General features: G+C 47.8%; 12 protein-coding genes across 12 annotated transcripts; 6 read left to right on the forward strand and 6 right to left on the reverse strand.

The window, feature by feature from the left end:
* Positions 1–129: 129 nt before the first annotated feature.
* Positions 130–959, reverse strand: LY89DRAFT_735016 (S-adenosyl-L-methionine-dependent methyltransferase; the record flags this gene model as incomplete). Its single annotated transcript, XM_018219964.1, has 2 exons — positions 130–299; positions 350–959. 2 exons carry the CDS (start codon positions 957–959, stop codon positions 130–132), a joined length of 780 nt encoding a protein of 259 aa, XP_018070225.1.
* A 161-nt stretch (positions 960–1,120) lies between these two features.
* Positions 1,121–4,529, reverse strand: LY89DRAFT_97599 (putative Pre-mRNA-splicing factor ATP-dependent RNA helicase-like protein cdc28). The gene is made up of 4 exons (XM_018223547.1): positions 4,453–4,529; positions 2,970–4,399; positions 1,314–2,864; positions 1,121–1,260 (listed from the first exon to the last, which is right to left on the reverse strand). The coding sequence occupies exons 2-3, from the start codon at positions 4,360–4,362 to the stop codon at positions 1,336–1,338; spliced, it is 2,922 nt and encodes a 973-aa protein (XP_018070226.1). The 5' UTR covers positions 4,363–4,399; positions 4,453–4,529; the 3' UTR covers positions 1,121–1,260; positions 1,314–1,335.
* A 288-nt stretch (positions 4,530–4,817) lies between these two features.
* Positions 4,818–6,191, forward strand: LY89DRAFT_587680 (DnaJ-domain-containing protein; the record flags this gene model as incomplete). Its single annotated transcript, XM_018209441.1, has 3 exons — positions 4,818–4,892; positions 4,961–5,049; positions 5,105–6,191. The coding sequence occupies 3 exons, from the start codon at positions 4,818–4,820 to the stop codon at positions 6,189–6,191; spliced, it is 1,251 nt and encodes a 416-aa protein (XP_018070227.1).
* A 265-nt stretch (positions 6,192–6,456) lies between these two features.
* On the reverse strand, positions 6,457–7,294 carry LY89DRAFT_97612 (uncharacterized protein). The gene is made up of 3 exons (XM_018223548.1): positions 7,061–7,294; positions 6,783–7,010; positions 6,457–6,730 (listed from the first exon to the last, which is right to left on the reverse strand). The coding sequence occupies exons 1-3, from the start codon at positions 7,103–7,105 to the stop codon at positions 6,515–6,517; spliced, it is 489 nt and encodes a 162-aa protein (XP_018070228.1). The 5' UTR covers positions 7,106–7,294; the 3' UTR covers positions 6,457–6,514.
* A 1,882-nt stretch (positions 7,295–9,176) lies between these two features.
* On the forward strand, positions 9,177–10,498 carry LY89DRAFT_618533 (putative NADH-ubiquinone oxidoreductase 24 kDa subunit, mitochondrial). The gene is made up of 3 exons (XM_018210842.1): positions 9,177–9,352; positions 9,418–9,708; positions 9,767–10,498. The coding sequence occupies exons 1-3, from the start codon at positions 9,230–9,232 to the stop codon at positions 10,244–10,246; spliced, it is 894 nt and encodes a 297-aa protein (XP_018070229.1). The 5' UTR covers positions 9,177–9,229; the 3' UTR covers positions 10,247–10,498.
* Positions 10,499–11,279: 781 nt separating this feature from the next.
* LY89DRAFT_749882 (cytochrome P450) lies at positions 11,280–13,077 on the reverse strand (the record flags this gene model as incomplete). Its single annotated transcript, XM_018221185.1, has 3 exons — positions 11,280–11,836; positions 11,904–12,695; positions 12,752–13,077. The coding sequence occupies 3 exons, from the start codon at positions 13,075–13,077 to the stop codon at positions 11,722–11,724; spliced, it is 1,233 nt and encodes a 410-aa protein (XP_018070230.1). The 3' UTR covers positions 11,280–11,721.
* A 396-nt stretch (positions 13,078–13,473) lies between these two features.
* Positions 13,474–18,317, reverse strand: LY89DRAFT_685777 (putative multidrug resistance protein). The gene has a single exon (XM_018215146.1). The coding sequence runs from the start codon at positions 18,149–18,151 to the stop codon at positions 13,835–13,837; it is 4,317 nt and encodes a 1,438-aa protein (XP_018070231.1). The 5' UTR covers positions 18,152–18,317; the 3' UTR covers positions 13,474–13,834.
* Positions 18,318–20,069: 1,752 nt separating this feature from the next.
* LY89DRAFT_685779 (uncharacterized protein) lies at positions 20,070–20,599 on the forward strand (the record flags this gene model as incomplete). The annotated part of the gene is made up of 1 exon (XM_018215147.1): positions 20,070–20,599. The coding sequence occupies one exon, from the start codon at positions 20,073–20,075 to the stop codon at positions 20,403–20,405; it is 333 nt and encodes a 110-aa protein (XP_018070232.1). The 3' UTR covers positions 20,406–20,599.
* A 334-nt stretch (positions 20,600–20,933) lies between these two features.
* On the forward strand, positions 20,934–21,947 carry LY89DRAFT_554844 (RmlC-like cupin; the record flags this gene model as incomplete). Its single annotated transcript, XM_018208352.1, has 1 exon — positions 20,934–21,947. A coding segment is annotated over one exon (1,014 nt), but the record flags the coding sequence as incomplete, so codon positions are not given.
* An 805-nt stretch (positions 21,948–22,752) lies between these two features.
* Positions 22,753–24,403, forward strand: LY89DRAFT_685780 (uncharacterized protein). The gene has a single exon (XM_018215148.1). It carries the CDS (start codon positions 22,766–22,768, stop codon positions 24,116–24,118), a length of 1,353 nt encoding a protein of 450 aa, XP_018070234.1. The 5' UTR covers positions 22,753–22,765; the 3' UTR covers positions 24,119–24,403.
* An 863-nt stretch (positions 24,404–25,266) lies between these two features.
* On the forward strand, positions 25,267–26,003 carry LY89DRAFT_685781 (cytochrome b5). Its single transcript, XM_018215149.1, has 2 exons — positions 25,267–25,584; positions 25,696–26,003. The coding sequence occupies exons 1-2, from the start codon at positions 25,488–25,490 to the stop codon at positions 25,851–25,853; spliced, it is 255 nt and encodes an 84-aa protein (XP_018070235.1). The 5' UTR covers positions 25,267–25,487; the 3' UTR covers positions 25,854–26,003.
* A 228-nt stretch (positions 26,004–26,231) lies between these two features.
* On the reverse strand, positions 26,232–26,864 carry LY89DRAFT_550290 (uncharacterized protein; the record flags this gene model as incomplete). Its single annotated transcript, XM_018208298.1, has 1 exon — positions 26,232–26,864. A coding segment is annotated over one exon (633 nt), but the record flags the coding sequence as incomplete, so codon positions are not given.
* Between the last annotated feature and the right edge of the window lie 792 nt (positions 26,865–27,656).

A 27,656-nucleotide genomic window follows, 5' to 3' on the forward strand; every position in this document is an offset into this window, starting at 1 on the left:
ATGATTCTGAAAGTCTGCTCCGACAATCTGATACATTTGGACATCCTCTAAACAGTAAAAAATACCTCCTTTAATCAGTCGTTGAGAGCCAAAAAGCGCAAAGCCTTTCCCCACCTCGAAATCGCGCGCTCATTTCGTGAGAGTCCCCATTACATGTGGAAGAACATTATAACTTGGCTCATCATCTGGCTGATACAAATCAACCTTCGACCAGTTTCCCGCTTCCCTCATCCACTTCCCTGTATCCCGCGTGATCGAGCAACCGCCTATAAAATGCGGCCACACGATATCGATGGCCGCTACTCTCGCATCAGCACACATTCTCATCTATGCTCATAGGAACACTCACATTGATACCCCTTAATCATCATCCCCTGATGCTCAAAAGCCACCACATGCTCATAAAGCACCCAAATACCCCCTTCCTTCAGATACCCATACAACTCATCAATCATCTTCCTCGGCTCATCAACGCTACAAAGACACTGAATCGTGACAACAGTATCAACCTCCCCTTCCCCAACCCACTTACTCCCCAAATCCTCCACCCCGACAGGAACAATCTCGTAGATCCCTTCCAGACCCGCTTCCTGGATCCTCTTCTTCAACGCAGCGTGATGATCTCGGTTTGGTTCTACGCCAAGAATCCGCGTCACCTTGCTCTTGTCGAATAACTTCAACCACTCTCCGCTCCCGGGACCAATGTCGAGCACGATGCCGTGTGCTGACTCAATCAGAGGTCCTGCTCGAGGAGCACACATCTCTCGAGCCTCGGGCCCGACGCGGCCCCAGAAGTTGGCGAACCAGGCATCTTTGAAGAGGGATAGCGAGAACAGGGTGTTGAAGTCGCCAGCGATGAGGAGATGGAAGATGGTGGTTGGGATATAGGATGCGGAGACGAGTAGGAAATACAGAGGTTGGATGATGTGCATCAGTATCTCGAGGAGTTTGGAGGCCATGTTGTATGTTGTTGGTTGTGGGAGAAAGGTGGGAAGCGAGAAAATGGGAAGAAGACGAGGTTTTGGGGTGGGATGAGATTTTTATATGTGAGTCGGATGTGTATCAAGCCGCCAGTGACCAGATAGGATAATCTGATATCAGCCCCGCATACTGTCGAGGAAGTGCTTGATAATTTGCTCATAGTTTTTTTTCTCGGTGTCACCTGGGTGCAGTTTACGGGGTTCCACGTCACACCAATATCACATAGTACGTTTGAGGAGGGCGAACAAACGAAGCAAATATTGATGTTCCAAGGGATCACTGCAACATGCAGTCAGATACACGCTCGTGTCATGCTTTTCATTTGGGTATACCCAGCCCCACATTATATACACTTCATATCCTACTTCGATCCTTCGGCATCTTCTTCTCTTCTAACGCCTCCAGATCCTTTTTCTTATGGAAGTGCGGTGCAGCTTCATGCAACCATTCAGGTTTGATAGGCATGCAACTTCGCATGTACTCTTTCGTCGTCTGTACAAGTTCGTGATATATCAAGGTCTTGACAGGAGTATCTTCACCCATCAGGACCGAGGATGGGTGCACCCACACGGTGGTGTTGTTCTTGATAGTGCGGTAGCTATCGCCGCCCCTTTGCAGTCGAGCCGCATTCGGGAAGAATCCAGCAGTCAACGCTTTTTGGATGGGGACAAGATCATTTGCACCACAGCTTGACAGCGTGACCTCGACTCGCTCGCAAAGTTTTGCAAGTTGGTCCCGCACATCTCTGGCTCGGGTCAAAGATCGTTGTTGCAAGAAGTTTTCCTTTGCCCACACGAAGCTGAAGTCACTGTCCACCCACTGATTCCAGATATTCAGATAAGTGAGGTGGTCGCCACCTTCTTTGATAGTGAAGCGCGCTCGTGCACTATCGGCATGGATTTTCTTATCCTTGGGTCGGAAGAACAACGCTGACGACTCGCTCAACATTGAAACGATCGATAGCACTTCCTCCACGCATCCGAGTTTGTCTGCTGCCAAGACCGCTTTTGCGAGCATAGGATCCATGGGGAACTCAGCCATCTGGCGTCCAATCTTGGTCAACTCTCCCTGATGATTCAAAGCTTGCAGTGCGAACAGTTGATTCAATGCACCGATCAGCGTTTCCGTTGGGGGAGGATCCATAAATTCGAACTCCAGCAAGTCGTTGATGCCCAGGGACTTGAGCAACAAGACAATATCATTAAGATTGGTCCTCTGGATTTCTGGAGTGGTACTCTCTTCCATCTCGTTCATGAATGCCCACTTTGTGTAGAGTCTGAAACACTTTCCTGGTCCAACACGACCAGCACGACCACTCCTTTGATTGGCAGATGCACGTGAACACGGTACCGCAACGAGCTTCGACATACCCGTTGCTGGATTATACACGTTCTCCTTAACGAATCCTGGATCGATGACATACACGATACCGTCAATGGTCAAACTCGTCTCAGCAATATTCGTCGCCAATACTACTTTGCGTGCACCATCAGGGGTAGGCTCGAAAATCTTGCTCTGCAACTCTGACGGTAAATTGGCGTAAATGGGACAGATGACCAGTTCTGGTACCCTACTGCCAAGTTTTCGGGAAATTTCCGTGATATTCTGTTCCGCTGCTTCAATCTCTTCTTGACCAGTCAGGAAAACGAGGATGTCTCCTTTGCCTTGAGTGGTATGGATCTGGAAGACAGTGGTGATAGCGGCAGCGAGGTAGTTCGCTTCAGGCTGAGGGGTATAATGGATGTCGACGGGATATCTTCTTCCAGGAATGTTGAAAATGGGCGCATCATCGAAGTAATTTGCGAACTTCGCAGCGTTCATGGTAGCTGAAGAAATGAGCAATTTCATCTCAGGTCGTTCTCTCGCCAGATCCTTGACGAGTGCTAGTAGGATATCAGTGTGAACGGTCCTCTCATGAGCTTCGTCGATCATTATAGCAGAGTAGCCACCCAAATCAGGTTCTGTCATGAATTCTCGTAGCAACATACCATCTGTCATGTACTTCAAGACAGTTTTGTCACTGGTAGAGTCCTCGAAACGGATAGAATAGCCAACTTCGTTTCCAACCTTTACCCCCATCTCATCGGCAACACGAGCTGCGACACTCATAGCAGCCACTCGGCGGGGCTGCGTGCACCCAACTTTCAAGCCGCCTTTAGTATAACCAGCTTCATGGAGATATTGAGGTAGCTGAGTGGTCTTTCCACTTCCAGTTTCTCCCACGATAACCAAAATTTGATACTTCTCCAGAGCTTCAAGAAATTGATCCCGGTAAGCATAGATGGGCAGACTCTTTCGAGTTTCATCCATAGACAATGCCCTTTTCTCAGCAGCTTTGAGTTGTTCGGCTAGAAATCGCTCCTCCTTACTGAGACCTTTGCCTTCTCCTGGTAATCGAGAATCCATGATCCATTTGATACCCTGCGCTTCATCCAATACGTAGTCGTACTCGCCATCTTCGACTCTCTCATTGCTCTGAATTTGAGCTTTGGCTTTGGAAGCTTGTTCTCTTTCCCATTCCTCATGCTCTGTGACAAACTTCTCTTGGCCGTATTCGTCCCTGTCGACATAACGCTTGTACATAGCATCCTCCTTTTTCTTCCTGTCAATCTTTCCCTTCTCCGTGATGTAGTCCTCCGGCATAGCATAGCCATCGAGATGATCATCGATTCGCAGTCGCTCTTCAGCAATCCGCAAGACCTCTCTATTCTTTGCAAACTCGGCCTTTTCCTTTTCGGAAAGTCTCACGCCACTTCTCAATTCTTCGGTCTCTTCTGCAACTTGTTTCCGTAGAAGTGCTAAACGTTCTGTCTCGCGCTTCTTTAGGTAATCCTGTCGCGATCGTTCTCTGAGATCCGGTAAAGCAGCACTTCTCGCAGCAGCATCTTCTGCTAGAGCTCTCCGTTGGGCCAGGACATTGCCCTCCTTGGTCGACGACTTATCTTCTACCAGTTTCCTGGTTCTGTCCGAATCTTTTGCAGCTAATCTCTTCGCGAAAGCATCCTTCTCCGCTTGATCTCTCCTCCTCTCTCGTTCCTCCTCATCCAATCCATCATCCTCGTCATGATCCGTTTTCTGTCTCTTTGACGCGGATTCTTGGAATTCTGGCTCTTCCTCTGAGATGTATTCTTCATCACCCCATCGATCTTCAAAGTTTTCTTCGTTGTGTTCTCGTTTTCGAATCGTCTTGGAACGGTGTTCGGATTCGCGGCGGGGCGAACGTTCTCGACTCCTTTCGCGACTCCTCTCTCTATGCTTGTCTCTTCTAGAGGAGGACTTCTCGCCGTGCCGCTTCTTCTCTTTCTTCTTTTCTACCACTTTTGCAGGTCCGACTTCTTCATCTTCCATAGGCAGAAGCGCATACTTCTTTGCGGCACCCATGGTGGGACAGAGGAAGTGAAAGAAGGGCTTGAAAAGACTATTAATAAGATTAGCAGACCTCTCTGAGTCCTATTGATGGGAGGAACAAACTTGGCGGAAAGAAGGCTGTGACGTTGAAAACAAAAACAATATCAAAAGTTCAGGGACATTGCCTTTCTAGGTTGAAGCTCGACTAGCCTTGCGTCGGCAAAGGAACGAACGGGTCTCCGTAAAAATGCCATCTGAACCCCTGCTCGCCTCCAATTTTCCCGATAGGAAAGAGACCAGCTGGCAGTATCTTGTTCCGCCCTCACAAATAAATCTGGCCCATTCCACCTCGTCCTTCTCCCAACTTAATTCTTCTTAGTCTCTCATTTATTCATTCTCATGCGTATCTTTGTTTGATCAATTGCGAAGTCGAGAAGCATTGGGTTCTGCATTCATTATTAAAAGGCGGGCGCACCGCAGCCGCAGAGATGTGGCTCCCCTCCTTTGCCCTCGTGCTCCTGTGTCTCCTACAGCTTGCCATTTGCGCCGAGGATTTCTATAAGGTATTTCATTTTTAATTTCTTTGTTTCTAGCTTCACTACCCTTTAATTGCATTGCTAACATCTCCTAGCTTCTTGGTATAGACAAGCATGCATCAGAGAAGGACATCAAGCGCGCATATCGAACTCTAAGCAAGAAATACCACCCCGATAAGAACCCGTACGACCCCGCCAGCTATGGATTGAAGCACCATATGTACTAACACGGCAAGCAGTGGGGATGACAAAGCGAAGCAGAAATTTGTAGAAGTGGCAGAAGCATACGAAGCTCTTTCGGACCCCGAGTCTCGCAAGATATACGATCAGTACGGTCATGAAGGGTTGAAACAACGCCAGCAGGGAGGTGGGCAACAGCACCACGACCCCTTCGACCTTTTCTCCCGCTTCTTCGGCGGCGGTGGACACTTTGGACACCAACCAGGACAACGACGAGGCCCAGATATGGAAGTTAGAGTTGGTGTGCCTTTGGCTAATTTCTATAATGGCCATACGACCGAGTTTCAATTAGAGAAACAGCACATCTGCGAGGAGTGTGAGGGATCTGGAAGCGCAGACGGGCACACCGAGACATGTCACGCATGTAACGGTCATGGAGTTCAGATCAAGAAGCATATGCTCGCGCCAGGTATCTTCCAACAAGTACAAGCTGCCTGCGATCATTGCGGAGGACGAGGAAAGACGATCAAGAATAAGTGCCCTGTGTGCCAGGGCAATCGAGTTATTCGAAAAGTCAGCACGTTCCAACTCAATGTTGAGAGGGGTGCACCCAAGGGAAAGAGGATCGTGTACGAGAACGATGCGGACGAGAGCCCGGATTACGTTGCTGGGGACCTTCACGTTACTCTTGTGGAGAAGGAAGCTAACCTCAATGACGATAATGAGCTGAGAGTTGATGGAACTTTCTTCCGAAGAAAGGGAGACGATTTGTACTGGAAGGAGGTGCTATCACTCAGAGAGGCCTGGTTGGGTTCCTGGACACGAAACCTCACTCATCTCGATGGCCACATTGTCTCTTTAAGCCGAAATCGCGGAGAAGTCATCCAACCCGGGCAAGTGGAGCGAGTAAAAGGAGAAGGCATGCCAAAATGGCACGAAGATGGCGACAGCGTCTATCATACAACAGAATTCGGTGACCTGTTAGTGGAATACACAGTTGTGCTCCCAGACCAGATGGAGAAGGGCATGGAGAAAGATTTTTGGGCCATGTGGGAGAAGTGGAGGAAGAAGACTGGAGTCGATCTGCACAAGGATAGTGGACGACCTGAAGGACCAGTCAATCATTCCAACAAGGATGAGTTGTGAAGATATGTAACACTAAGTAGATGAACATTTCTTAGAGAAAATTCTAGACTATGAGTTCAAAGATCCGTAATTTCACCAAGCAGTGATAGAAGTGGGTTTGAAGAGGAATCGCATTATGACTCGCTAGGGGTATTTCCAAGAAACAGAAACGCATCGCTCGCTGGCAATCTGGTATCATCCGTCCTTCATCACCATCCTAGAACCTAATCCTATCCTTCATTACTGCCTATTGTCCAAGTAAAGTGAATCCGCCCTCTCACTCATCCTCGGTATTACACCACCTCCAACCCGCTCCCCTCGTATCGCTTCCTCACAAACGACCTCTAAACCCTAGCCCTTCTACGATACCACCCACGTCTAGCACCCGCATCCGCACGCGCACGATACTTATGCATAACATAAAGACCGAGCAGCGCCGAAGCAAGGAAGAAGATAGAACCCATGAACAAGAACGCAAGGTCGGCCTTGAACTTGTCGCATGAGCCGCCGTTTGCGATGCCGTGCCAGTTCCAGATGCTGCCGCAGGATGGGGAGATATACTGTTCATATTTACATCAGCTGTGTCATTGAAGCTTGGAGGAGGAGTCGTACGTGAGCAAGAAGGCCAAAAGCGATCATGAGACCAGCGAAGAGCAGGAAGTCCATGGGCCAGTGCACGAAGCTAGCCATGAATGGGAGCAGGAAGAGGAGCGAGAAGAGGATGCCGATGGCGGCGATGACTTCGGTGTAGATGAAGCGCTTTCGGCTCCATGCTGAAGCGCTGCGGGTGTTGTGCAGGTATTCGCCCGTGAGACCTGCTACGACGGCTGTGAAGGCCAACTAAGGAATTGTTAGCTGTGTGTTAGGAAGGGGAGAGGGAAAGGGCTTACCTCGCCGATGCGCAAGAGAAGGGAAAGGAGGTCTTCGAGGATCATGGTTGTGGTTGGTTGAGTTTCTGGTGGTTGTGTGTACTTCTAGCAAGCTTTTGTAGTTGAGGGCTAGGAAGAGAAATAGAAAAGAAAAAGAGAAGAGGAGTCAATATATACTTCTTCCTAAATCACGAATGAGCAAGCAAACTTACGTCACAACAACAAAGAACAGAGCGGTAAACAAAATGAGTGAATTGTGACAGCAGATGCTACGTATGTGTATGTGATGCAGGCTGCCGTGACCGTCCAATTCCAAGGCTTTCCAAAAACATCGTGATTCGAGACCCCTCGCCAACTCATGATAATCTGGGGAAATTGACATGCCATGCCAGTCACTGTAGTCATAAGTTCCAGGAATAAGAGCTCTGTTCCCTGATTCTGTGGCTCAACTGTGGCTGTTTGCTGATCCTGAAACACCGCGCTGGCGTATCATAGATGAGCCGGAAGGCAGGCTGCAGGAAGGACAGCTCATAAAAGTAGTGATCTGATGAAAAACGTGGACCATCATGTGTATATGAAAGGAAGGTGAGTGATTGGCTGCCACGATATGGTCTTCCAACAATCGGATGGAGTTTCGGGTACCACCTGACGAGAAAATTCCCAGTGCCGATGATTCCGAGATCGGAAACCGGGTAGTAGATCTTTTTGGTTGAATCATGGAAGCGACGTGTACTACCAAGTTTCTCTCTGGGGGATTAGAAGGGCCAAAAGCATAGCGGAGAAAGTGTTCCGGAGTGGAAATGTTGGTATGTCGTTCAAGATTTGCAAGTTTTTGATATGTGGCTGAACATGTGGCTGTGCAGATCTGTGGCTGATCACCAAGGTTCTCCTCATGGCCTCAGATCTAGAACATATCTCCTGTCGCAGATTTTCTCGGGTAAGTTTGCCGTACAAGAAATTTATCTTCCTGACATTTGAAAGCACGAGTATTCGTTCGTTATTTCTGTTCTCTGGGTCTGGGATGACAGAGGAGCGAGCTACCACATCTGAATTTCCAGGAAATTATACAGAAGCTGGTCCAATCACTTCGGAGCCAGTGATCTGATTTGGTACTAATCCACATCTTGCGAGCCCAACCCATAGCGGACGCTCAGGCCCTGAGAAGCAGCGATACCAACAAGCACAACCAGGATATCTTAAACTTTTCCATAACTTAGCTATAAGGTTTCACCGCCCGGGGATAATCTTCCCAAGGCCGCTGGCCAACGCTGCTGCAATTTTGTGTCCAATAATATACAACACACTCCGAGATAAGCCAATAAGCCTAGTAGTCACGGTTAGGGGGTGTGGTAATAGCTCGACTGGCCATGCAGTTGACGGTGCCATGAGGGGGGCGTGTAGGCTATCAAGATCAAGTTCGTGACTCATCCAGAACCATTGGCAGCATTGTATTCTAAACTTCGACTTTCAGTATAAATCAATTCAGAAAGAAAGCACATTGCAAGTGAGCTAACAAGATCGATAACTAAGTCAACATGACCGAACTCGGAACATATGTAGGCAATTTCTACTTTCTCAACTGATACCAGACTTTCAATATCAACATTTTGCAACCATAGTATGGAGAGACTATAGAGTACAATTGCCCATGCGCTCTGTTCAAGATATTTCCGGTGATCATGTCTGAGATCTAACAGCGGACGACCCAGGGAAATGTGTAACCTGCAATGGAACGAGTCTTTTTTGCGATGGATCCATTCCAACATGGGTACCATTGATGGCAGTGAGGAGCAAAGTAGCGCTTTGAAATAGAGACTCAATCATGACAAGCACATTCTGCCAACCCTCCTTATGCTAGGATATAAAATCGTGAACACTGAACACTCGTCAAGGCCAGCGGCGCTTACCTCCCACGGAACCGCAATTGATTAAAAGAACTTTGTTAAAAGGTTACAATGAATAAGAAATCAACTTTGAAATCGTAAAACTAATATCTGGAGCACATTCGGATCAATGTTCTTACATCTCGGAGCTCAGAAGAGGGATTGAAGTAAGCTCCAGATTGGAAAGAATAAGTGGGTCGCTTGGCCAATTAGAAGCACCCATTTCTAATCCAACCACGGGTGACTTGAACGCATCACGACAATTCTCACAACCTCAATACAGCCATTGCGCCTCATCACCGCGACAATGGCATCCAAAATTACTCCATTCGTGTTCCGGTCTGCCTTCCCACCTGCCCGCATAGCTTCACGGACACAATGCCGGTCATTTATGGCCAGCTCGAGGCTTACGAGCGATGCCCTTGCTGTTGTAAGTTTCTTCTGTCGTGCGGAGCTCAATTACGAAGCTTGCAGATACTAACAATCCGATTCTAGCATCGGGATAGTCCCGAGAACAATGCCAGCATCCCTTTCAATTTCACTGAGCAGAACAACAAGCTCGTCGAGGAGATCTTGAAACGATATCCCCCTCAATACAAGAAAGCCGCCGTGATGCCTCTGCTGGATCTTGGGCAACGACAACACGGATTCACGAGCTTGAGTGTGATGAATGAGGTTGCGAGATTATTGGATATGCCGCCAATGCGAGTCTATGAGGTTGCTACGTTCTATACTATGTATAATCGATCACCGGTCGGGAAGTGGCATTTGCAAGCATGCACAACGGTAAGCAGACAACTTTGAAACGTGGACACCCGGGCAAGAATCTAACTTGCGGTTGCAGACTCCTTGCCAACTTGGCGGATGTGGAAGCGATTCGATTGTGAAGGCTATTTCAGAGCATCTCGGAATCAAGGCTGGAGAGACGACCAAAGATGGCCTCTTCACTTTCGTAGAGGTCGAATGTCTCGGCGCCTGCGTCAACGCACCAATGGTCCAGATCAACGACGACTACTACGAAGACTTGACTCCCGAGAGCACCGTTGCACTTCTGAAGGCACTACAAGAGAGCGCGAACGTTGTCGAGACCACAGCATCTAGCTCGGAAGTCGAGGGTGGCAAGGGTGCACTGACTGGTGACGACAAGAACGTAAAGAGTGGAGCAGAGGTTGGAAAGGATTCCGGAAGAATATACGAGAAGGATGGTGTCAAGGTTCCTTCGCCTGGCCCGATGAGTGGGAGAAAGACTTGCGAAAACATTGCTGGATTGACGAACTTGACGAGCGAGCCCTGGGGACCAGAAGTTTTCCGCAAAGATTTGTAGATCAGAAGTTCGAGAATTGATAAAGTGTACATATATGTCGAGTAGTGAAGCGGCAAGGTCTGACTTGGTCTGTTTGTGTAGTACTGAATTGGTTGCTTCTCCATATTGTTTGTTTGCATTTCTTTCGGGCAACGCCTCGATTTCCTGAGTAGTACCAACAAACGTGTTTTGTCTATTGTTGCATATTTCAATTTGACATTTAACGAGATTTCAAGTTCTCATTTGTCTGATGTAAGCCACTTTTTGCCCTGGCTTTTGGGAACTTTCAGTATTTGAAAGGAAAGTTGCTAGAGATCCTATTCCCAATGTCTATTCAGCTCTCATATCTATATCGCTCATTAATTTTCTGGACTGATTCAAATTCGAATTGAGTGCAGCATGTCTAAAAGTTGCACAACAAGGAACAACACCCATGTTATCTAGGAGAAAGCTTTTCTTCAGGTGTTATCGCAGCAAAGTCTTGAAAAGTTCCACACATTCTCAAGTTTGTCCCTCCCGCCTCAAATTTCATCTGATAACGTAACGTATGACTCCTGAAACGTGGGCCCAAGGTGCTTGCTCGTTGGACCATGTATTGGACGCTCTCCAGCAGCCCTCTTGCAGACCGTCCTGCTAGGCAGACAAGCAAGAGGCTCTGGTTCTCTCGTCTTCCGCGTGCCTGAAGTCCAACCTTGCGTAGAGCATTATTTTTTCTTAAGCGAGCATGGATATGTCCAAAAAAAACTCGTCTTGTGTTTGCAGAACATTACTGTCAACTTAAGCGCTGTATTTCGACAACAATTTGTTAACAGTGTTTCTAAGACGAATGACAAATGTTGTCTACTAACAGCTCTGATGCAAGCCCCCATGACGTGTAAATATGAGCAGCCATCGAAGTCGAGTGTCGCGGGCCCATAGGACGATGCACCTAGTGAACGTGTATCTCTCTAGACCTGAGGAGTGGTGAGAAGTTCTTTTATGCGTCTTTATGCGCGCTTAAGGCTCCTAGGCGATGAAAAGTTGCATTAGTCACGCCACTAGGTACGTCAAAGATAGAAGGTGAAGCAAGTGAAAAGTATTAAATGAATTAAAACATCAAGCTTAACGTGTGAGGCGTTTCCATGACTTTACATCACTTGCATTGATAGACGAAATAGGTATTCGAGAAATTTCTGAGTACGGTAGAAAGTGTATATCGAAATTAAGAGGATAACAATATTTGTTATGCACTTCTGTTCACAACCCATGCGAAGGGGTTTCTCGAAATCCCAACATCACTCTATAGCCTACAGGGGCACCCATCAATCCGTCAACCTGCTCGATTCTAGTTCCGGGAAGCATCAAAGTCTCAAACTCTCTGTACACAGCCACAACAAAAGCTTTCATCACTTCGCAATATCAGTATGGCAAGTAGACGTTTGTCAGAGGGAAGACTCACTACAAATAGCTAAATGATTGCCAATACACATTCGGCCACCACTTCCAAACACCCAAAATCACTTCATCATCTCTTTCTTTTTCTCTCCTGAAGCTTCAATCCACCTTTCGGGACGCCATTCTTCAGGGTCGGGGAACACCTTGGGATTTCTATGCAAAGAATAGACCGAAGCACTGACTGTCGTTCCAGGCGGAATATGAAAGTTGGCGAGAACTGCTCCCTGGAACATAACGAGGGAACGGGCCAAAGCTTCCAGGATACAATCGCATGGTCTCCATAAGCAAAGCATCAAGTAGTGGAAGATTGTCAATCGATTGTGCCGAGGGACTTGTTCCGAGGGTCGCAAGCTCCTCACGGAGCTGTACCATCAAGGTGGGGTTGCGAGAAAGCTCACACATTAAAAAGGTGAGAGTAATGCCCGTGCCTTCATGTCCAGCCTGAATATGATCCAGCATCTCCGCTACAATAGTCACATCCAATAGTTCGGACGGAATCTTCGCCTCCTCAAGCTTTGACCGAAGTTGGGCATAAACTGTTGGGTGGGCCTTATTCGTGCTCTCATTAGAAAGATTAGATTTAGCACTCTTACACATGTTCGTACATAGGTCTTCCATCAGCTGATATGATTGGAATACACCATCAGCGATGAGTTTTATTCCAAAAATGCCAGCCAACTTTGTTATCCCAGGTACTTCAGCAATCCAGAAGAGTCCACTCATTCCCAGCTCAAAGTTTTTGAGCAAGGCCGTCTGCGCAGGGTCCTGGACAAAATTGGTCCCATTTCCAAGTCCAAAGAAGTATGCAGTGGTGAGATCCATGATACAAGCTTTGTTCTCCTCATGTACGTTGATCGGGACACCATTCTTTGCCCAAGTGCGCATTTTGGGAAGTAGCCTTTCCGAAAGCACATGATGAATAATCTCATTCAACTCTGGCGAATTCTGGATATAGGACTTGGAACAGACGTGAGTAAGCATACACTTCCTTTCAGAATGAGGTTTATTGTGGCCCATTGCAAACATAGAAGGCTGGCTGTGATTTTACTCAGAACGCACGTCAGATAATTCAAGTGCAGCTCAATTACTGACCCATAATTTTGGAAATTGAGATACCAAGCGGCTTTTTCAAAACTCCCGCCGTAGATGGTTTGAACGCCATTTTCAATACAGGTGACACTGATTTCATTGGGCCCGATACGGACAATGGGCCCAAGGCGTGCATGGGCTGCATGTCGGACACGATGCTCACATCCTGTTCCTTTGAGCCAGACTAACCAGTATCTTGTGTACGGTGCCAGAAAATGGGATGTTGGTATAGCAGATAACAGTGACGAGGAGTCACCCGAGAACAAGTATCTGAGGAACAAGAGAAATGTCGATATGATAACCATAAAAAGTGCGATGAGGGAGAGCATTTTGATTTGGAAACCAGTTGTTGCTCCTTAAGTGGCTGTTTTCTTTTCTCTTGCCTGCGAGATCGTGAATGTGGATGAAAATTTGAAAACTTATTTTTCTGGGAAGAGTATTCGACGAAGTCAGTGCAAGCGCTCCCATTTGCATGTTTTCCAACTCATGTGGGAAAGCATTCATTAGGTATCTCACATGAGAGTAAGCAGGTGCCGCATCTACTTGACGTCTTCTCAACACACGGATTAATCTATCGGAACACATATCCGTTAGCCAACATATGCCGGCAGACTTAAATAGTTGTTCTCTATCAAGACATTATCTCCATTTCTTGTGAGTTCTAACTACGCCGCCGCCAACATACAGCAAAAAGTCAGGCTACAAAAGAAAAGCAGCAATCCTAGGCACGCGTGTAGTCTCACGACTGAACTTGGAAATGTTGGCAATGTCTCCAATGACTTGTTGTAACGAAGAAATTCGCTGCGGGGAAAGCGTAGACAACCATGGTACTGGGACGTGGGGTTAACTCAATGTGCAACCAACACCATAGCAACTCTTTTCCATTACATGTGCTACTTGCATCACAAGCTAGGATTCTAATTGCAGGCTGCTTTTATCCAAAATGTCAAATTAATTGATACACATCCTCTCCCTTGCTTCCAACTTCCTCTTGCCAAAACAACCTCCGCATATTTCTGACGATATGACTCTGGTGGCAATTCGTACCTCGGAGTATATTTGTTGGAAATGCCAAAATCACATTTCTTATCTCCCATCCAATTCTGCAAACTTGCTTCTCTTTTTGAGCAATTCCCGAGGGTTTCCAACTTCCGCAACCCTTCCATTCTCCAGAACCACCACAATATCTGCATCCGTAATACTGTTCATGCGGTGCGCCACAGTGATGATCGTGCAAGTGGCAAATTCCTCTCGGATGATTCTCTGCATGAGAGCATCTGTATTTCCATCGACATTACTCGTCGCTTCGTCAAGCAGGAGAATAGAAGAGCGATGTAGCAGTGCACGTGCCAGTGTGAAAAGTTGTTGCTGTCCCTGACTTAGAGGCTGAGACTGCATATCGGCATTAAGTCCGCCACGTTCGAGAAGAATAGGCCAGAGAGTCAACTTCTGGAGCGCTTCAATGATCTGTTCATCGGGAATGCCACCGAAAGGATCGACATTGTGTCGTACAGTACCAGTGAGTATGAATGAGTCCTGAGGGATGGCGGTTATGCGAGATCTGATCAGCTCGCGAGGTAATGTGGAGAGATCGATTCCATCAACGAAGATGCTGCCGTCCTTCAGATCCAAGAGGCGTAGCAATGTGAGAATGAGACTGCTCTTGCCACTGCCTGTGCGGCCACAAATGCCAACCTTCTGGCCTGGTGAGATCTTGAAGCTTACGTCCTGCAAGGCAAGCATGCCTGGTCCGTACTGCGCAGTCACATTACGCAGCTCCACGGCACCGCTTGATGGCCATTCTTGAGGCGGTACACCGTCTTCGCCAGGCAGGTTCTCAGATGGTGTGTTTTTCTCAAAGTCTTTGATACGGACAATTGCCCCGAGCGAGGTCTCCATTTGTGTCCAAACGTCGATGAGATTTGATAAGGAAGTGTTGAAACCTAGAATACTGTTGAGTGCGATACCTATAGCTCCAGCGCTTGTGGTACTACGCAACTGCGTAGCGAGAGCAATGACAACAATGGCCATAAGTGCGACAATAAGATCGAGAACAAGATTCAGCCATCTCTGAATACAGTAAAGAAGGTAGTAAGGCCTTTGAGACCTATCTAGACGTTGAATATTGGTAGATCGAGACTCTTCCTGCCATCCGAAAGACCTGATTGTTGACAGACCATCCAATGTTTCCAAGAAGTGTGTATAGAGAGGACTTCTTTCTTCGAGGTCCATATGTCGTAGCTGACGTGAGGTCCGAAGATAAACTTTCTGGACGACGTAAACAACCGCAAGCACAAATGGTATTGTGATACCCATATATGATGAGCCTGTTGCAATCAAGGCTGCCTGTGCAATACAGAAGAATGATGACATGAAGACCAGTGCCATCATAGTGGGCAATTGCCGATCTATCAGAGCCAAATCCTGGCTAAATCGGTTAATGGTCACACCAGTGTCCGTCCGTGCGAAAAAAGATATGGGAGCTGCCATTATAACCTTCAACATAACCTTGTGTAATCGCAAGCCTGCTCTTGGGATGACCAATACGAGTATCCATGCGTACGTTAATGTCAAGAAAGCGGTGCTTCCCACTGCCAGTACAACATATACGCTGATATATTTAGAAATGTCTGCGCCGTTTGCTTCAGTCCAAAATTTAAGCCAGACTTGCGGAAAGGTTCTTGTAAAAGCCAATCCAGCCGCTCCCAGGAGGAAAACCAATCCGGCTGGCCAGCCGACATGTTGAAGGTAGTAGAGGTAGACACTAATATCGCCAGTTTTTCGAACGCTATTGAGATTTGCAGCCAAAGGAGGTTTCGGGGCAGCTGTTTTCGCCACGATTTCTTGCTCTACGATAGCCTCGGCATAACGAGGCGGGTGGATTAACAAATCCTTGATATACCCGGATGTTGCTTTTAGCTCTTCGTATGTCCCTTCTTGTGCGATTTGTCCGATCTTGTCGAGAACAATGATTTTGTCAGCCAGATGTAAATGGCGAGTGGCATGTGTAAACAAGAGGACGGTGCTCTGTCGGAGAAGTCCTTCAGAACCAAGCAGTCGGGTAACAACACGGTCTTCTGTAACTCCATCGAGCGCGCTAAGTACATCGTCGAGCAGTACGATTGCCCGCTTCGCATAGACTGCTCGCGCCAGCGCTACACGCTGCTTCTGTCCTCCGCTGAGTACCAGACCCCGGCTTCCGATAACGCTCTCATCGCCCTCCGGGAAATGCTGCAGATCTTCGTTGAGAGCACAAGCATGAAGTACGGCACGATACCAGTTTTCGTCAATTGGGGTGTTTTCGATGAGACCGCAAATGATTTGGCGAATGCTTATGTTGAGCATCCAGGATGTTTGAGCACAATAGGCAACGTTTTTAGAACTCACACTAATAGTCCCGCTCTGGTATGGAAGCTCTCCCAAGATGGCTTTCATGAACGAAGACTTTCCGGATCCAATGGGGCCTACCAGCATGGTAAGAGAACCGCGTTTCAGTTCCGTGTTGATGTCTTTTAGTGCGGGCTCTAGAGTAGGGCTGTATCGCAATGTGAGGTTTTTGATGGAGAGAGCTACAGAGTTAGACTCTTTGCCTCCTATATTTTCCATCTCGATGTTGTCCATAGGAGTCTGGGAGGACATCGAAGGAGTCTCTTGAAAAAGTAATCGAGTATCGTCCCAGCTGGCGGCACGAAGAAATATCTGAATCCGCTGCATGCACCCATTGCCCGCAGCAACCAAAGGCGCCGCAATTAGCAGAGCTTCCACCGGCGCTGTCACAAGTGATAAGATCGCTAATGATGTAAAGGCTTGATTCGTCGACAGGGTATCTTGGTGACGTACTCGAGCTTGTATGGCAAACGCAATGAATGTTAACACAGGGCCACAGTTGGTGGGTATAGATCCAATGGTATAGATTAAGACGGCGATCCAACGGTATCTTCGAGAAAGGCCAACCTCGGTCTCACGTTGTCCTTGGATACTTTCTGTCATGGCTCCGGCAAGCCCCATGATCTTCGCACTTTTCATAGATCCAAGTATTGAAGAAGTCATGGCGATGCGTTTCTGCGTCGCAGCAGTCCAGATTCTCTGTGCACTGCCGAAATTGCGAGACACCCGTTGGGTACCGATACTGCAGAGGATGATGAGAACCACAGGAATGACGGAGACCCAGCCTACTTGACGGGCAAGTAACCAAATTCCAATTATAACTTCAATCAGCTGGGCCCATATCTCGTGCACAGAGACCATGCTGGAAGCTACACGATCGATATCGGTGCTCATAAGCGTGACAGCTGCAGACTCGTTGTATACACCGTCCTGCAGCTTCATCGTTTTGTTGTATATGAGACCCACGGCTGCGCCGCGAAACATGGTGATTGTTCTGTAGAGCCGGTGCTTGAAATGGACAGTCGAGAGAGCGATGCCAGTGTAGATAAGCGCACCAGCAGCGATGAGACCGTATCCGTCATTTTTGTTCTGCGCGGTGCTGGGATCGCCAACGAAGCTGATTAGACGACTGATGAGAAATGTCTGGCTATAATTGAAGGCGATAAGGCAGAGCCGTGGAAAGACTGTACTGAGAATGGGCCATTTCAAGGTCTTGATGCAGGCAATTGTCAGAGAGTGTTCGCCTTCTGGCTGCTTTCGTTTATCCCATATTGTTTGGATGCGATCACGCAATGGCTCCGAAGAAAGCGATTCATCGATGGAGCCCAAATCATCCAGGGTGAGAACCTTACTGAATCCGCCAACGAAGAGCGGCTTCAGCCACCAGAAGATGCTACGATTGAAAATGCCACTGAGAGCCTCGCGAGCATAGCTGCGATATGGTTGTCTGAGAGAGGAGCGCTTATTTTGGGCTTCAAGAACGAGCACCGTAAGCTTGAGCGCAATAGTGGCCGTGAGGACTGCTGCCAACACGTTTGAGTCGGTTCTCAGGTACAACGTTCGAGCCTGTGCAGCGTCGAAGAGCAGTGACAACAACAGATATGTAGTAATAAGGGTGCTAGGCTGCAAAGAGCGAGTGTGCTCGAGATAACTTAGCTGGCCAAGGGCAATAGCGTTGACGAAGCTCAGTGCCGCAGCAGGTACAGACGCAGGAGTCCGTATGTTGTCATACGTGGCCCATAAAATCAATAAACTCATCTGCACAGCCGCAAAGACAGCGACAGCCGCAGCTTTTGCTCCGTACCTGACGTCACGAATTGTTTTGATGTTCTCGCCATATAGAACGAAGAGTCGGAAAGGCATGAGAAGTAATAGCAAGGCAGAAGGCAATATGCTTAGTATAGTCTGCTCGAACATGAGCGTGAAGTCAAAGCCAGAACGACAGGCGTTAATTATCACGGGACGCAAGGCATCGTCTGATACTGAGCAGTTGTAAAGGGTTGTGTTGTAGGCCATTTTGCAGATAGACTCAAATGATTGAAAGTATCGTGGGTACTGATGGGGGCTGCAGCAGCTAATCTCAAGGCACTTCGAAAAGCCAAAAACGCAGAGAACAAAAATCAAGAGATAGTACTGTGGAACAAATGGCAAGGTACGGTAGTCATTGAACGGAGTGTGCAACTGAAACCGTATTGTGAGTCTATAGAGCTAAAGGTAGATGTGGATGAGGGTCGCGAGGACAAATGCATGAAACGTAAGCCCCTGGACTAAGCCTAATCCGTCGATTTGATAATCTAGCCGACTCGCTCACTAAAGGTCAGAATCGATATCATGAGGAAGGGAATATGAAATAAGATTGATTATTCCCTCAAATTTAAAAGAGAGTATGCTATGTATGATGTTATGAATATGCTACTACTCGTTCTTGCTTCGGTGGGTGGATTTCTTAGGCGCGGTATCGTGCTCCGAGCTAATGCCCAGGCCGGTTGAGTTGCCTACCTTGTACCTCTGCGATACAGCAGGTACGAAGAAGGGCGGAGAGACGCGAAGTTTTGTGGCTAGAAGCAAGAGAGGGTGGGAAGTTGGACATGTGCTCGGTCAGGATGGGAGACCTTGGGAGTTGGTAAGAGCAGTAAAGCCAACCAATTGCGAACTGATCCGCGGTACGGAGTAGAAACTAATTTGTTTGAAGAGCAGGTTGTTCGCTCATGACGTTTGTGGAAATTCAAAAGAAGCGCGTGACTCTTAGCGTGTCTGGAGACGCTACATATACGCGAGATTTGAAGAATCCTAAACATAGAACTGGCTAGTAGTATCATTGTCATATTCATTTCAACGCTGTTTTTGCTCTTCAGAAAAACACATCACAAATTACGACTTCAAGATGTCCAATTCGAAGTCCAAGCATGATGCCCCTACCATCGAATCCCAAGGATCGGTATCCAAATCTTCTGTTGGTGCTCAAGTGCAACACCAAAGTTGCGCGCAAGGCACTTTTGGCAATTTCAGAATTGTATGTTGAAAGGAGCGTCATGTTCTTCTTGACTCTCATGATACTGTTGCAAAACAGCGGGCTAACATGTGTATAGGTCCCCAAGACAGATTCTGGACGTGAGACAGTCTCTTCAATGGCTTCTAACAATAACTTGACAGCCAAGTTGAGTGGTCTGAGCATGGAGAAATGGCCTAGGTACGTGTGAAGATGAGACTTTCAGGCGGAGGTCTCTTCGTATCGTGTATCCTGAGATTGTTTACTAACTTGCGTAGTCTCGATCAATTCGACACCTTCAAGCCCTTCCCCCATCTTCCCATTGAGCTCAGGCTTCAGATATTCCTCATCGCTGCTAGGACATCTCGATTCATAGAAATCGAGAGAGTCGGTGACTGCCACGACTGTTGTCGCGTTTGTCCACGGTCTCAGAAAGTTCCTGCTATTCTACATGTCAACCGCGAGGCAAGAGACGAAGCCATGAAACTGTTCGTACTTCGAATGTTCGGCTATAGATGCGACCGTACAAAAAGTCGAAGCACGTACTACAATCCGGATGTGGACATCGTGCTCTTCGGACAGAAGACTTGCCTGAAAACCTTAGCCACAATAATCACACAAAGTCTCACTCCTCGTGTAGCTTTCATGCCGAATCCGCAGATTGAAGTTTGCTGTAAGCGATTCACTCGACCGCCGGGCCGCATCGTGCAGGCAGATATATTGAAAGTCCTGCATGGCTACGCCGAATCCTACCTTACCTCCCTTGGTCCTATCGAGACTCCACCCATTCTACTAGGAGGTCTTGGCCTTAAGGAAGTCTTCATCGTTGTGCTATCAAGCATATGGCCCGTCATTCCTGGAGAGGTGAATCCTTATTCCGAATACCGCCGCGCAAGCCCCGCGGGTTTTGAACTAGCCTCAGTGGGAAATAACGAGCTTCGACAGTCTATGATGAAAAAGATCCGGTTCCAAGAAGCCACCGAGTATGCGCATCTTCTGAAATGGGCTGGAGGCAATGCACCGGCATTCAAACTCATCAGTCTCGCCCCACCTGCTCCTCCAGGAAAGGTGTACGAAGTACTTCATTTACATCACCATGAAGTTAGAGCACTCGTACGCAAGAACCACGCCTTGATGAGAGAGTTTGAGTCTCAGACCAATTGCAAGATCACTATCAGCAGAGAATGGAAGCTTCAGCCCGACAAGGAAATCGGTTTATTTGGATACAGGGAGAATGTTGAGGAAGCTAAGAAAGTAATTTTGGGCCGACAAAGATCTTGAGGTCGGAAAATGAGGCGTAGATGAACCCTAAAGCGCTTTTGACACAGGAACTGGTGGAGCGGTGTTTTGCGTTTATGAAACGAACATCGTTATTTAACCTTCAGGAACGAGGGATGGCTGAAGGCAAAGGTTAACACTCCACTTTTGAAGTGGAGTGCTGAATCTGGAGAAACAAGGATTCTCCGTAACCGTGAGTTCTCGAGCAGATGTTTGGTCAAGCCGAAGTCGATCACTGTGCGCGCTCTTACTGCGGGGATATCGAAGTTGAGAAGTTCAAGTGAACACTTTACAGTAGTGTATTGTAACTCCTCTTCATATTTCATTAGGCTGTTGTTGCTTTTGTTCTTGAAATGAAGTCACGGAAGGGAGCAGAGATGGATCGGCGGTCTTGTTCAAATATATACTTGCCAACTTCCATCCATTCAAATAAAAGCTAATCTCATATGCTTCTTCTGTTCCAAGCTGTAGTCTGAAGTCCCTATCACAGCCATGGTCACCATTTATATTCTCGTCACTCTCTTTATTAGCTTGGTCAGCTCCAGAAAGACCGCAAACAGCAGCGTCATCGTCTACGATACGCCTCAATATGTCCGACCTTACATTCTCCCCAAAAGCTATGGCCTTCGTCAAGGATCGGCCGTAGAAGGGAACATCTATGCCGTGACCGGGAATTCCTCTGGTGCCTTCTGTCTCATGATAACCAACGGAGCTGGCTCGGGAGGCGCCGGCGTCTTCCCACACGTCCACAAAAGGACTCACGAGAACTTCTACTCCTCAAAAGTCCGTGTACAACTCTGGTCCCAATCACTGAACCAATTCCTCTCTAGTGCTAATGGCATGGGACAACAATCACGAATTCTGGATCAAGGAGACATCGGTTCCGTCCCTCCGAACACAATCCACACATTCTCACTTTTGGATCCCGACACCACTTTGACAGGCGTTCTCGTACCCGGCGGTTTCGAAAACTTATTCTTTGCTTTGGATTCCAACCCTGCACTACTCGCTTCCCCTACCGGTCTTGCATCTTTCGACGTCTATCCGCAACCGAACTTCACTGCTCGCACCGATCTCGTGAATGGCATCGGTGGGTCAGGGAATTGGCATAATGGTCCAAATACAATACCGAATTCGAGTATACCGTACTTTATCGCTAAAGATTGGAATGGGAAGTGGTTGAATGACGACGCTGGGTACTGTCAACTCGTCGCTCCATTGGTCACACCAGCAGCGTCCAATAACTGGTTCACTCAAGGGACTGTCACGTTGTCGCCTAAGCCAGCAAACGTCACTGCTCTGGAACTCAACTTCAAAGAGCCGGTGGCGTTCCAGATGGAAGAAGGTATGCTTGCTGTAGAGATGGGAGGAGAGAGACACAGGATTATTGATGGAGATGTATTGTTCGTTCCAGGAAATACGACGTTCAAGTATTGGGCTGAGGCGGAGTTCACGAAGTTTATGTATGTTTGTAATGGGACGGAGGGGTTGGATCGTTTGTTGATGGCCAAAGGGAAGGCGTGGGAAAGTGCTTTTTATCCGAGTCCGGGAGGAATGACGTCCGGAGCTGTGATGGTTGGCAAAGTTGACGGGAGGAGAAGTGAAGCGAGGAAGCCGAAAAGCATTTGTGGGAGAATCTGAGCTGGTATTATAGTGAAGAAGGAGAGCTAGCTCAATTCACTGATATAAGATTGAACTAGCTTTAGCTCATGTTCAAAGAGGCAGGTGTTGGTGACGGGAAGGTGCCAAAATGCATTCATTGTTGTCCATCTACACCGTGAATAGCTTTTCGCCGGTAAAAGACTGTTCTCGATGTCCATAAAAGATCGTGCATCAACAGCCGCTATGTTGTAGAACTTGGATGTGAGATCCTTTTCGAAACAATCTTTCATGTTGCGCAAAATGTTTGCTTTACCTTGATCCATTTTTGCTAAGCCAGCCTCAGTACCAACATTATCTAGACTAGGACTATACAATTAGTAGTTTAATGAAGATTAGCTCAAGTGGCTGACGAGAGAAATCAGAGAAAGAGAGCGTGTTTTCAAGCTGGAGGTCGCAGAAAATGGAATGCGCCAACGAGACTCTTTGTGAAGTTTGAGAGCTCTCAGAGCGATGTTCCGAGAAGAGGGAGAATTAAGATACTATGTTTATCGTGTGGCTGACGAGCCACGAAGTCATCCTTCAGCCAAATCAGCCACTGGAAGAGCGGGCAACAAACTCGGCAAAGTCCATATATTGAAATGGAGATTTCCGATGGCTTGCAGACCGAACTGAGACATTTCAAAGCATCCGTAGCCGAGATAAGATCAAGGCTCCTCGCTCTCTTAGGGTGTGCATTTTTAGAAGCGGGATCAAATGCCAATATGAGAGGACTGGTCTGGAACACTTCGAGTGCCTATGCACGTCTTGGCCTACGAATCCTGTTCAATCTTCTGTTGCTATCATTCGGACTTATAGGAGACCAATGTTGCAAGGAAAGAACCGAGCTTCAGATACTTCTCAAACAGCCTCTCGATTTGACGCACTACACCGGATGGCTGCACGGATCCAATGCCGCGTGGGCCATGCACAAGATGAAGCGGCTACCGGCTGGCTGGTTGGGAGTTGTTATGATACTTACTGGTCTGATGTGGACAGCAGCCGATCTTGCAGTTAGCGGACTTGTCGTTTCGATTGATGTTCGCGATAGATGTGCGTTCAATACTTCTGGGCTGTACGAAGTAATGTACAATGAGTCTTTCAGCAACTATATCGTACCGTATACGGTCGGTAACCTCTTCAACTTGGTAACTCGAGCACAAGTAACGAGCCAAGCGAATGGTGGATTAGGAGGAATATACGAAAAAGTCAATGGCGACCCTACTTTCCGAGCTGATCCTGAAGACATCCTGGGACAGTGGAATTGCCACGATGTGGGGGATGATCAACAATATCCGGCACACGACAACATCACTACAGTTCTCGAAGATCTGGGGTCGAAGAACATCCTGTTTGATGTACAGCTGGCTTGCTCAGACGACTATCCGGATAACACCTACGGTCATCTAGTCGCGTGGTCTAGCCCTAGACAAGATTTCCAAAGCACAGACCCATGGGATGTACGAGCATCAATCGACACGACGGCTAACAACAAAGAGCCGATCAACATGAAGAGTTTTTTGTGTTCCATGAACGCTTCGTCTGTCGAATGGGTCCTTGGCAGAACGAATCCTGCTACCACACTCAAGAATTGGTGCGACCAGCTCAAAGGATTGATGTATGAGAACACTCTGACCGTGCCTCCCGTGGCGAATCCTGCTGCTGTTCTTGAGTCGACATTAGATGCGATTATTATGATCTCTGGCGCCTCACAGAGTGGACCGAATATCACAACGTCACCTATCAAAGACCCAACACAAGGATGTCTGATACCAAAAGCTTCGATAACATGGCTAGTTGTTTTGCTCTTGATCGTAGTGATTTTGGGGACTGCGGGGATGCTGGGCTATTGGTTGTTCTTGTTGAGATCTGTACGCAAGCTCAGATCATGGAGGTTGCCAAGTGAGCGAGGAGAAGTTCCGAACGGTTTGTTGAGCTGGATGGTACAGGCTGTGAACGATACTGGGATGACAGTCAGTTCTGCAGAGCTGAATAGGTGGTATTTAGTCCCGAGAGGAGATGGAAGATCTGTGCGTATTGCGAGAGAGGTGATTCGTTGTTGGCAGAGAGTGATTTAAATTCGCAGACGGTGGGACTGAATTCTGGATTTGGGACAGCAAGGCTAACACCTCGACGCGGTTGTGTGGTCTTGGGCCGATGCTCAAGCTAACCTTGATCTTCAAGTGAGACTTCAGAGCTAGATTCAAAATCGTATTGACTCTGTGTATTCTTCGTTTTGGGCAACTTTGAGCGGAACAGATTATTCAAACAGAGGCGGTCCGCATGGGTATAATAGATACAAGTTGGCGAGGGGGCAACAGTTTTCCCATCTTCTCAATGCTTCAATCTGGTACAACTAGAGCTTCGATAGCATTAAGGGGACCACTTCCCACTCCTAGAATCCGTGCATATAAGATTATCAGTGCTACAACGAGACTTTCTCTGTCCACAACGGCCACCACAATCTGTAATTCGCCAACAAACTCCAATTCTCTACGATCACCGTTTCAGCACTGGCATTCCACAGCAGGGACACTAGTCAACACATACCTATTGACAGCGTCGATAATTTCCCCGCACGCATAGCAGTGTAGTGCGAGGAGAGTTTGTGTCTAGAGCATTGCACAATCATCATAAACGGTCCCCAACGAGCTGCGGAGGTGAACGAAATTCAAATAAGATCAAAATTATCATAGCGCCTTTCCGTATTTGTAGTCCTAGCTTCCAAGACCTGAACACGGATGCTTTGATATCCCTCTACTTTGCACATCTTTCGCATTCTGCGCGTTTTGCGCGCAATGCGCAGAACGCGCTACAGTATTTTCGCAATCTTGTAAAAACTTGAGAAGGATAGACTGGGAATGAACCACGAGCTTTCCAGGGCTTCAAACACTTGAAACTGGATTGCTACGCTCGGAAAGCCAGTTGCGAGAAAGGAACACGCGAAGGAAAGCAAGTAAAGATTCAACAGTAAATGAGGTGTCAGTGATGGAGTAGAGGATTCGATCGAGGAGAGCTCGTTGTCTTGACTCTCTCAGGAGTCCGAGGTCTTTTCAATCGGTTTGGAAACCTAGGGCAACGAAGAGACAAATTCAAATTTTGATTTATACAAAACTCAGTCGGAGCACAAGATAATCTTCCTAAGAGATGAAGGACGAATCACGGCTCCTCATTTCTAGCTGACAAAAAGCAGCCGAGGTAAATCTCATTCCGCATCCCTGCTATCATGAAATGTAATCCGCATCCACCTCACCTTTCTTGCTTCACCTCACATCCCCACTGTCATTCTCTCACTCCTCGATCCTCTTCCAACAAACAATCTGCCAATTCCTCTAGACGCTCAATTCTCTTAGACGTCCGATTCCCTTTGTTTAACTCCGCGAACGAACCCCGCCACCTACACGACGATTCACGACCACAATAGAGAAAGAAGTACGGTAGAGCAAGATGTCGAAACAATTCTCCACCGCAGACGTAGCGTCGCACAAGGATGCCGAGAGCGGGATGTATATTATTATCGATGAGAATGTTTATGATGTTACTGGTACTTCCCCATCCTCTTCCCCTCCCCATTCCCTTCCAATCCTTCCCATCCTTCCTCCCTTCTCTCCTAATTATATAGTAAAGTAAATGCTAATGGGACGTCAACAAATAGGATTCGTAGACGAACATCCCGGCGGCGCAAAGATCCTCAAACGCGTAGCGGGCAAGGACGCCACGAAGCAATTTTGGAAATACCATAATGAGAGTGTGTTGAAGAAGTATAGTCCGAAATTGAAGATTGGGAGTGTGGGGGAGAAGGCTAAGTTGTAGGTTTGCTTTGATGGTTCGGTGGGTGAGGGGATAGGATAGATGGTGGGAGAAGGTAGATGGAGGGGTGGCGTTGTGGGGATTTTGTATTGAGCTGTGAATATGCATACAGGACAGAGATACAGAATAGAAGAACGTCTGCGCAAAATTACTACGAATTTCTAGCTAGGTATTTGTTCCGAGACCTGAAACTCCTTGCCATACCTATTCCCAGCATAATTCCTCCTTGCCAAAGATCTAGAAAAGCAACCCACCCAACAACAACCCACCACCAAGCCCCAACCCAATCGGCAACCCATACCCGCCTCCATAGCCTCCCCCATAAGGTCTCCCATACGGCCCCTGAGGCCTAATATACCTCGCATTCGGATTCCCATAAATCCCCTGACTATACGGATTATACCCATACCCTAGTCCCCCACCATACCCACCAAAGCCCCCTCCTCCAAAGCCGCCTCCATACGGATCCGCGGCGGGCGGCTCGATATAAACATCCTTCCCATTCCTATCTTTACCTAACAATTGGGGCTGCCCAGTTTCAGCAGCTAAGCTCATCTGGCGCCGGATATGCTGATGCTGCTCATACATCCTCCGCTCCTCCTCCTCTCTCTTCCTCCTCGCCACTTCCCGCTCTTGATGCGTCGACCCCGTTAATTTATCCTTCACCTTCCGCCCGAATTTCTTAGGGCCACTTAAACTCTCTTCCCCTCCACCACCCTCATAATGATGATGTTCATCGTCTCCCGAGCTCTCGGCCTCGATATCCGCGCGCGTCGGCACGGGATGCAAGTTCCGGATGCGTTCCCGCTCAGAGGCAGAGATGGTGGAGAGGTAGGTCTCGTCGTCGTACGGGTGGTGCCAGATGGAGCGGGGAGGCGAGGATGCGGTGTCGACGAAGAATTGGTGGTGGGATTTCGAGTCATATTGGCGGACCCAGCCGGGGGGCAGTTCGCGGGATTCGTCTTCCATGGAGCGTCGTGCGGGAGGGGGGATGCCGCTGCGTGTTTTGTGGGGGATTTGGAGGTGAGTGGTGTTAGGGGCGGTTGTTGTGCTTGTGGAGGAAGAGGTCGCGGCGGTGTAGGAGGGTGGTGGTTCGGTGGGTTCTGTTGTTGATGCCATGTTGATTGTTTGTGTCTCTCTGGTATGTTCGTGGGTGTGGTGTTTTGTGATGATGGTGGTTCGTGAGAGAATATAGATATGGCATAGAGATGTATGAAGAATGAAGCTTTGGAATCATGACGTCACACTCCTGTCCATTCAGCAGCTTTCACAGCCTCACTCCCGCCGTTGCAGTGGCTTGTGCCATCAGGATGGTTGTATGGATGGGTTTCCGGTCTGGGAAGATTGTTTCCATATCTCTGGAATCTTGGTCTTGAATAACGACTTGGTGAGGGTGAGAGACGCGTGGGTGAGCGAGCGCAGTAGCTGCAAGGAGAGCTGGGAAAAGGAATTGGAAACAATGCATCTTGGTGACCGATATTTGAGGAAAGAGTTTTGTAGTAGAGCACTTCTCTAATGACTGTAAACAAGATATACTTCGATAAAATCGACGTGAAGCAAACAACTTAATCAATAACAATAGTAAAAAATATACAACAGAAACACAAATTCAAGGAAAAAATAACTTCTCCTTCCATCTTATCATTCCATCCTCGAACTATCGATCTTAATTCAATATCCGTTCCAAGACGTCTCCCAACCTCAGCAAAGCCCGCCGTCCTCCCAACTCACCCACGTGCAAGAACCTCATCCCCACTTACCGCCGTTTTGTGGAGAAGCTTTCCCGGGTGGAAACTCTGCTTGTTG

The sequence above is a fragment of the Mollisia scopiformis genome (genome assembly GCF_001500285.1).
Source record: "Mollisia scopiformis unplaced genomic scaffold LY89scaffold_14, whole genome shotgun sequence".
Lineage (NCBI taxonomy): Eukaryota > Fungi > Ascomycota > Leotiomycetes > Helotiales > Mollisiaceae > Mollisia > Mollisia scopiformis.

Coding starts and splice junctions, on each gene's coding strand:
- LY89DRAFT_97599 (XM_018223547.1), bottom strand. CDS start 4,362: ATGGGTGCCGCAAAGAAGTATGCGCTTCTGCCTATGGAAGATGAAGAA. Junction 2,865..2,969: donor CTTGAAGTACATGACAGATG/GTATGTTGCTAC, acceptor ATATCCTACTAG/CACTCGTCAAGGATCTGGCG.
- LY89DRAFT_97612 (XM_018223548.1), bottom strand. CDS start 7,105: ATGATCCTCGAAGACCTCCTTTCCCTTCTCTTGCGCATCGGCGAG. Junction 7,011..7,060: donor TTCTCTTGCGCATCGGCGAG/GTAAGCCCTTTC, acceptor ACAATTCCTTAG/TTGGCCTTCACAGCCGTCGT. Junction 6,731..6,782: donor CTTTTGGCCTTCTTGCTCAC/GTACGACTCCTC, acceptor AAATATGAACAG/TATATCTCCCCATCCTGCGG.
- LY89DRAFT_618533 (XM_018210842.1), top strand. CDS start 9,230: ATGGCATCCAAAATTACTCCATTCGTGTTCCGGTCTGCCTTCCCACCT. Junction 9,353..9,417: donor CGAGCGATGCCCTTGCTGTT/GTAAGTTTCTTC, acceptor ATCCGATTCTAG/CATCGGGATAGTCCCGAGAA. Junction 9,709..9,766: donor ATTTGCAAGCATGCACAACG/GTAAGCAGACAA, acceptor TTGCGGTTGCAG/ACTCCTTGCCAACTTGGCGG.
- LY89DRAFT_685777 (XM_018215146.1), bottom strand. CDS start 18,151: ATGGCCTACAACACAACCCTTTACAACTGCTCAGTATCAGACGATGCC.
- LY89DRAFT_685780 (XM_018215148.1), top strand. CDS start 22,766: ATGAGAGGACTGGTCTGGAACACTTCGAGTGCCTATGCACGTCTTGGC.
- LY89DRAFT_685781 (XM_018215149.1), top strand. CDS start 25,488: ATGTCGAAACAATTCTCCACCGCAGACGTAGCGTCGCACAAGGATGCC. Junction 25,585..25,695: donor GAATGTTTATGATGTTACTG/GTACTTCCCCAT, acceptor GTCAACAAATAG/GATTCGTAGACGAACATCCC.